The 9,188-nt window shown below is 41.3% G+C and overlaps 1 protein-coding gene across 1 annotated transcript; it reads left to right on the top strand.

Moving 5' to 3' along the window:
• Window positions 1-1,252: 1,252 nt before the first annotated feature.
• On the top strand, window positions 1,253-8,040 carry LOC138305644 (uncharacterized). The gene is made up of 5 exons (XM_069245939.1): window positions 1,253-1,409; window positions 4,999-5,415; window positions 5,519-5,823; window positions 5,975-6,939; window positions 6,972-8,040. Exons 1-5 carry the CDS (start codon window positions 1,340-1,342, stop codon window positions 8,038-8,040), a joined length of 2,826 nt encoding a protein of 941 aa, XP_069102040.1. The 5' UTR covers window positions 1,253-1,339.
• Window positions 8,041-9,188: the final 1,148 nt, after the last annotated feature.

Genomic DNA, 9,188 nt, shown 5'->3' with positions numbered 1-9,188 from the left:
CATGCGACGCAAAGGTGAGGCCTACTTTCGCCACACTTTGACTCCATATTTCTAATCCGCCTACCTTTAGCGGCTATAAAACACAGTTCTAGAACAACGTCATAAAAATGGTTATTACCGTTGGAAAGAGCGATAAATTACCATTCAAAATCATCCTACACATCTATATATATGTACAAAGTCCCGTCATTAAGACGATAAAAGCCCCATTTGAAAATCATTTAATTAAAAATTCATGCAGGCTTCGTGGCCGATATAATATGCATGAGCGAGAAACTATAAAAATACATCAGCAAGGCTGTGAACTTTGATAAATGCACATTCACTACGCCAGGATATCTTTCAACGCAACATACACATATAACTAAATAAATATGTTGATAGTGAAAACACGCCTACAAAATGTATTACATGTACCACCCACCTGGATGACAACAAACCCGACAGACACCGCATGACTATTGTTACATTCGCTGTGAAAAATGTGCCTTTTAAAATAGTACATTGATAACCATACATGTACTTACTGAATGTACTTTTATATCGGGATCCATTTGTGGATGATTTCAAACAGATTCCGTCGCAAAAGTATACCGACACGATCACCGCATCTCATTTTGTAACCATATGACCTTTCATCCAGTATGCTAAAGGGAGTTTAGACACGGGTAGCGTGTAGTTTGGAAAACTAACGATGTTTTCACGGATTTTCCCCGTTGTATTTAAGTGTTGGTAATGAGTAATACGTTAAATGGAAGCTATTGTGTAAATAAGGTTGTGTATAGTTTGTAACATGTTGTGTGGAATCGACGTGTTTTTAAGTGCAGAGGGGGATGTCGTCGGTCACCTGACCTAGTTACCAGCCTTGATCAGAGAATATTTTTAGACATGTCTGTTATAATATCTGTATTAAAATAAAATGCGTGCATACCCTGGGGGTCAGAGCCACAATGTATACAAATTACGTTCCCCTTCCCCCAATTTTGGCCAAAGTTATTACAGTCCATGTAGAACTATATGAACAGTATATCGATCTAAATAAAATGTTGACGGAGGACGGACGCCGCGCAATCATATAAACTAACCGGCCCTTCGGGCCAGATGAGCTAATAAAGTCTGAAACCTAATGGTTTAATGAAAACTGATTTCACATATAGCAATGATATGTTATCATCCACACAAAGGCAGGTCTGATGACATCCGGTACCAATTACTGACAGACCCATTAACATCGAATGCAACAAAGTTTTGATTTATTTACAGATGATATATAAGTAGTAGATACATACAGCAGAAACAACACTGTTGGAATAAGCGATCATCGTCACACACAAAAAAGATGGTTCGATCCGATGTTTTGCTATTAATCGTTCTGTCAACAGGACTTCTGAACGGGGAAGACATTGAAGGTAAGACTAGTATGCCTGCCAAACAAATTTTTGATCGTATGTTAAATTTCACATTTGTAAATTATTTACCGTAGTATGCTATACATGATTGCTTATTTATAATTATTTTGGCGGTTTTTAACAATATGTGACGTAATGTTCATACTGACAAATAAAGAAGAGCTTTTCATGATTATGTTCATCACTAACAAACGTCTTGCATGCTCAAAATAATTATATTTTATTTGTTTTCATAATAAATCCGACTTACTGATATAATTGCATTATGAGTGCTATCACGTGCTTAATTTCAAAGAAGAAGTGTCGTTTATATGGAAATTGACCACTTTTGACCCGCCCCTCATTAGGCCCCGGGTTGTTAGCCCCATCATTTATATTAAATGAATCCCCATCCAATATGGATGCTGTCATTGTATTATAAGTGATATCCCATGCTTAGTTTCAGAGAAGAGGTCCTTTATATGGAAACAGACAAAATGAACCCTTTTGACCCGCCCCTCATCAGGGCCCAGGGGTATCAGTCCCATCATTTATATAATTTGGAATTTTTACCCTATAAGGATGCTCCCGTTGCATTATAAGTGATATCCCATGCTTATCCCATAGTTTCAGAGAAGTCGTTTATATGGAAATAGTCAAACTAAACCCACTTGGTACGCCCCTCAGGTCGTATATATATATATACAGGAGACCAATTAAGAGGCAGGGTCCGCGTTCACAAACAACATATACATTCTCCTGAATATAGGAAAATCAAACTAAGTGAACATCTTGATGTATGTGGACAAAAGAACTTTAAAATATTTCCATTTTACAAAATGTACACAGACACTACTTTAGAAAGAAAAGAGAAAGAAAAGTATTTTATCAAATTATTTAAACCTAAACTAAATAGTCTAATTTAAGACTTACCTCCCCTTTATATATTGTGACGTCAACAAACCTATGACGTCATCATGTATTGTTGTTGTTATTGTTACCATGTAACTACAGTTGAGCATCTGAAGATAAAGTGAAAGCGCTAATGCTTAACGAAGACTTCGTCGTTTGTGCATTTTTTCTATATTATTACACCGGACAATGTGAAGATTATTTTTTTCTGTATATATATGTCTGATTAACACAAAAACAATATAAAATCATTTATTTTGCCTTTGGTGCATGCGTAGTCAGTACTTCATTCCATATAGGAGATAGTGCCACGGATTTTTTTCGGGATGCAATTAATTATTTTTCATATATTTAACTTAAAGTAAAATAATAACTTCAAACTTTTCAATGGTGGTTATGGTGTAAAGTAAGTAACTTTTGTCACTGAAGACAAATATTAAATCGTCTGTTTTTGTTAGTGAAAACATATCATTTGTTACCGCCGGTGGAGTATCTTTAAAAATTCCTTATGTACTGTGGTCCGACTCATTCATTTCATTAAAGTACTCGTATAGTTCATTGATAAGATATCTACTTTTTCCTTATTTTATAAATAATCACATTTATCTAAAACCTTCCACAATGTTTTTGAATCTTTCTTAACGTTTTTTTCCAAATCTTTGAGCAAATTATCATGATATTTCCGGTAATTAGTATTCAAATTTTTACGGCATAATTTACTGGATCTATTCAGATAATTTTTGTTAAAAGAGTGTTTAACTTTATGATATTTGGCATTGACTTTATCTAATTCTGCTCCTTTGATTTGACATTCTCTGTTGGCTTATTACAACTCTTTTCACCTTTTTATTATAAAAGAGGTTTTTTTTCACAAAAAATGCAGAACATTTAAATACATCACTAATCGACTGAACAATATTATCGATTTCGTTATTTGTTACATTGTTTTGTTAACCTAACAATTCGTTTAATCTTTCATTCATACTTTGTAAGTTTCACGATTCATCAATCAATGAAATTTAAAGTATGTCTAATTGACACATAAAAAAAATAAATTATTTTGCTTTTGGTGCATGCAGAATCAGTATTTCATTCCATATCAGATGTAGTGCCACGGAATTTTTTTCGGGATGCAAAAAACTATTTTTGATATTTTTATATTGAAGTTAAATGAGAAGCTCAAACTTTTCAATGGCGGTAAAGGTGTAAAGTAAGTAACTTTTGTAACAGAAGAAAAATACTAAATCGCCTGCTCCCGTATTTGATAGAGTAAAAATACCGTTTGTCAGCGGTGGAGCATCTTAAACGTTATGAAATGTATCCTATACATCTGTATAATGAATCTGATTAAAATACATATTCTTATTATCACTACAGGGACAAAAAAAGTTTGAAAAACCTGTCAGAATTATTTTTGCATATAAAGTCATCTTGCCCAAAGAGCACAACAAAGCTAAATGTATATATATATATACCAAGAAATATATAAAAAAAAATAAAACTCAACGACCTTCCTCTAGTACTTTTGCCATTTCATAATGGCTATTATACAGATATTTCATGGGTTACTGTGCTCTAGTATATAATATTTAACCCGAGGTGGTAGTTAACAAATGTTATATTGCACGAGGCCGAAATAGAGCTATTAAGTGACATATTATTGAACATTGATAAATTAAACACTATTCTGCAATGTATATCAGATATTAATGTATCAAAATCGTCGACGTCTATATTGTCGTTACGATAACGTAATCATGGATGGTTTTCTTAAATTAACGTCCAATCAACAGCCAGGGTCATGTAAGGAAGGCATCCCTTGTATGCGCTGTGTTGCATGTGTGAAGTGCGAGGTGCGTCTTTTGAGAAACTGTGGTATATTCGGGTTGTGTCTTATATAGTGGAACTCTTGCCCAATTCATAGTGCTATGTTTATATAACTAAAGCATGCAGCCGACGATACCAAGCAGCAACACACCGCACCCGATCACATATACTCATCCTCGATACTCCAGGGGTTCCAATCACTTACGTTTTCTACACCCCTGGACTATTTCATAGTAAAACTGGAGGAAACAGAAGAGAACAGGTAATTGAGTCTTTTGAATTACATGAAAAGAACTGTTTAACAGTACACTGTGGTTGACTGTGTGGCTTTAATGTCAGGCATCGCTCTCTCTGTAATCTTCAAAGGAAATCTTTGCTTGCGTGTAATTGGTCACATGTTTTCCATCGAGCTGCCTTCCATTCTACTATGATATAGTCCAGGGGTGAAGAGATCGTAAGTGATCAGAACACCTGGAGTATCGAGGATGCATTTTACTGACAACGGGCGAACCAGTCGTCCTACTCTCTGTATACTGTACGATAAGAAGGAACATATATTTTCATAGACTATATTATGTCTCTCGGCCATAGATCAGAACCTAGAGCCTTCATCACAGGAGGCGACCGCTCAACCAAAGCTGATTGTACATTTAGGCTGGGACGCAATAAATCGTTGATGTAGATAGATGGCGAGAATGCATTTGAAGTTCAGGGAGTATGAATATAACCAGAAAGTGCCATCTAATCGTATATTGTCAGATTTTCTATAAACTCCGTGAGACTAATCATTTTAATCAATTTGACTTTGCGTTTGCAAACACGATGCCAAAACTAAAACATAGCAACACTTTATCATTACATTTCTTTACAGGGCCATCAGCAGCTATGGCTATGCCCATAGATACAGTCAATCCACGAACACCAATACCGCCTCCTCGGCTTGCTGCTAGTACCAGTACCGCTGTTCCCATTTCTTCCAGTACCAGTACCCCCAGTACCAGTACCCCTAGTACCAGTACCCCCAGTACCAGTACCCCCAGTACTAGTACCCCCAGTACCAGTACCTTCAGTACTAGTACCCCTATTACCAGTACCCCCAGTACCAGTACCCCCAGTACCAGTACCCCTAGTACCAGTACCCCTATTACTAGTACCCCCAGTACCAGTACCCCCAGTACTAGTACCCCTATTACCAGTGCCCCTAGTACCAGCAGTACCAGTACCCCGAGTACCAGTACCCCTATTACCAGCACCCCCAGTACCAGCACCCCCAGTACCAGTACCCCCAGTACTAGTACCCCTATTACCAGTACCCCCAGTACCAGTACACCCCAGTACCAAAAGTACCATACCCCTACCAGTACCCCTATTACCAGTACCCCTATTACCAGTACCCCCCAGTACCAGTACTCCCAGTACCAGTACCCCTAGTACCAGTACCCCCATTACTAGTACCCCCAGCACCAGTACCCCCAGTACCAGCACCCCCAGTACTAGTACCCCTATTACCACTGCCCCTAGTACCAGCAGTACCAGTACCCCCAGTACCAGCACCCCTATTACCAGTACCCCCAGTACCAGTACCCCCCAGTACCAGTACCCCCCAGTACCAGTACCCCCAGTACTAGTACCACTATTACCAGTACCCCCAGTACCAGTACCCCTAGTACCAGTACCCCCAGTACCAATATCCCAAGTACCAGTACCCCTAGTACCAGTACCCCTATTACCAGTACCTCCAGTACTAGTACCCCCAGTACCAATACCCCCAGTACCCCTAGTACAAGTACCCCTATTACCAGTATCCCCAGTACCAGTACCCCTATTACCAGTTCCCCCATTACCAGTACCCCCAGTACCAGCACCCCCAGCACCAGTACCCCCAGTACCAGTACCCCTATTACCAGTACCCCCAGTACCCAGTACCCCTAGTACCAGTACCCCATACCAGTACCCCTATTACCAGTACCCCCAGTACCAGTACCCCCAGTACCAGTACCCCCAGTACCAGCACCCCCAGTACTAGTACCCCTATTACCAGTGCCCCTAGTACCAGCAGTACCAGTACCCCGAGTACCAGTACCCCTATTACCAGTACCCCCAGTACTAGTACCCCTATTACCAGTACCCCCAGTACCAGTACCCCTAGTACCAGTACCCCCAGTACCAATACCCCAAGTACCAGTACCCCCAGTACCAGTACCCCCAGTACCAGTACCCCCAGTACCAGTACCCCCAGTACCAGTACCCCCAGTACCAGTACCCCTATTACCAGTACCCCCAGTACCAGTACCCCTAGTACCCCCCCAGTACCAGTACCCCTACATACAGTACCAGTACCCCCAGTACCATACCCCGTACCAGTACCACCATACCCCTATTACCAGTACCCCCAGTACCAGTACCCCAGTACTAGTACCCCCAGTACCCCTAGTACCAGTACCCCTATTACCAGTACCCCCAGTACCAGTACCCCCAGTACCAGTACCCCCAGTACCAGTACCCCAGTACCAGTACCCCAGTACCAGTACCCCCAGTACCAGTACCCCCAGTACCAGTACCCCCAGTACCACCCCCAGTACCAGTCCCAGTACCAGTACCCCCAGTACCAGTACCCCCAGTACCAGTACCCCCATACCAGTACCCCAGTACCAGTACCGTACCCCCGTACCAGTACCCAGTACCAGTACCCCCTAGTACCAGTACCCCCCAGTACCAGCACCCCCAGTACTAGTACCCCTATTACCAGTGCCCCTAGTACCAGCAGTACCAGTACCCCGAGTTACCAGTACCCCTATTACCAGTACCCCCAGTACTAGTACCCCCCAGTACCCCTATTACCAGTACCCCCAGTACCAGTACCCCTAGTACCAGTACCCCCAGTACCAGTACCCCTAGTACCAGTACCCCAAGTACCAGTACCCCTAGTACCAGTACCCCCAGTACTAGTACCCCCAGTACCAGTACCCCTATTACCAGTACCCCCAGTACCAGTACCCCCAGTACCCCCAGTACCCCTATTACCAGTACCCCCAGTACCAGTACCCCTATTACCAGTACCCCCAGTACCAGTTCCCCCAGTACTAGTCCCCCCAGTACCAGTACCCCCAGTACCAGCACCCCCAGTACCAGTACCTCCATTACCAGTACCCCCAAGTACCAGTACCTCCATTACCAGTACCCCCAGTACCAGTTCCCCCATTACCAGTACCGCCAGTACCAGTACCCTATTACCAGTACCCCCAGTACCAGTACCACCATTACCAGTACCGCCAGTACCAGTACCCCTATTACCAGTACCCCCAGTACCAGTACCCCACCCCCAGTACCAGTACCCCCAGTACCAGTACCCCTATTACCAGTACCTCCAGTACCAGTACCCCTATTACCAGTACCCCCAGTACCAGTACCCCTATTACCAGTACCTCCAGTACTAGTACCCCTATTACCAGTACCAGTACCCCCAGTACCAGTACCCCCAGTACCAGTACCCCTAGTACCAGTACCCCTATTACTAGTACCCCTATTACCAGTACCCCCAGTACCAATACCCCTATTACCAGTACCCACTATTACCAGTACCACTATTACCAGTACCCCCAGTACCAGTACTCCTATTACCAGTACCCCTATTACCAGTACCCCCAGTACCAGTACCTTCAGTACCAGTATCCCCCGTTTCAACAGCCCCAGAACCAGTACCCCTAGTACCAATACCCCTATTACCAGTACCCCCAGTACCAGTATCTCCAGTACCAGTACCCCTATTACCAGTACCCCCAGTACTAGTTCCCCCAGTACTAGTACCCCAAATACCTCTACCACAATGGACGCTTATGACGACCACAAAAAGCAACCTAAAGCATTCATCAAGAAGTCTTCCACCGTTCTTCTACTCTTGATGTCAAAATAGAAACGTCTTGTGGTATGGAGAGAAGAGGCGAAGATGGAAATCAGAAATGAACTATATTGTGATACAATGGAAGACAGGGGACGAACATGAAAATCAGAAATTGAAAAATCAAATAAAAGAAATGTTCGAAAAAGTTTATTAATGGTTTATGATTACATTATTGATTCGATGATACAATGAATGTGAACTTATCTACGGTGTTTCGTCGCTTACTGTAAAACTTATTTATCTTTATGACAACTTCATTTCGTGGCGGCTTACTGGGGAAATGTGAGACCTATGATTCCATCGATTGATGCCGAAATAAGAGGTCTAACTACAATATATTATACACATAGTATATAGGTGATAAACCTGTATATTTACACTTGCTAGGCTTGTTCACTATACTAGCCGATTTTGTTAATCATAACTGCATTGTAAAATTGAACCTTGAATTTGCGTATGAAAATGTTCTATGCAACGTAAAGGGACTACTTTTTTTAAGAAACACATTACTTTGTTTACATTTTGACGCAACATTACGTGTATATTGTAGTTTTTCACAGAATTTTGGAAAAATGTAAACAATATATACATGTGTTATATATATATATATACAAACATTTTTTAAATTAACAATTGTATAAAGAAACGGGGAAAATATCCCGACCAGGGCGACATATAGTGCTTTCATTTTTGTTAAAAAAGATGGATGTCCAATGTAAACATTGCCTCTGTGTCTTTGTTCGTCCTACGATCGAGTCTTTGGGGTGGACGGGATGAGAATCTCTGACAGAGGTCAGCTATAAACATATCCTCTTGTCTTTGTTGTTTGAGAATTTAATCATGTGTATTATAAAACATGCACCGCTAGTAATCCACGTGTTGACAGTTACGCGTTACCACAAATACATTGTATCCATCGAACACAAGTGAAGTTGTTCCATCTATCGATGGCGATGGATCTAAGCGTAGAATACAATGTGTAATAATCGTCAAGTCAGACGAAAATATCATACACATTGAGCTACTTGACACCGGTGTTTTGACAACTTCGGCAAACTCCAGTGTGTAAGCGTGCGTCAGGTTCGCCTCGCTGCACAATACCGGTCACCGAGTTCACATATGTGATCGAGTACAAATTCTTTATGTTATTACGCTATATA

Source organism: Argopecten irradians, chromosome 13, assembly GCF_041381155.1.
Source record: "Argopecten irradians isolate NY chromosome 13, Ai_NY, whole genome shotgun sequence".
Lineage (NCBI taxonomy): Eukaryota > Metazoa > Mollusca > Bivalvia > Pectinida > Pectinidae > Argopecten > Argopecten irradians.
This window is presented reverse-complemented; position numbering and strand designations above follow the sequence as displayed.

What these genes read in the sequence shown, in the direction of transcription:
- LOC138305644 (XM_069245939.1), top strand. Translation starts at nt 1,340, where the DNA reads ATGGTTCGATCCGATGTTTTGCTATTAATCGTTCTGTCAACAGGACTT. An exon ending in GAACGGGGAAGACATTGAAG is followed by an intron (nt 1,410 to 4,998) that starts GTAAGACTAGTA and finishes ATTTCTTTACAG; the next exon opens with GGCCATCAGCAGCTATGGCT. An exon ending in CCCCAGTACCAATATCCCAA is followed by an intron (nt 5,824 to 5,974) that starts GTACCAGTACCC and finishes CCCCATTACCAG; the next exon opens with TACCCCCAGTACCAGCACCC.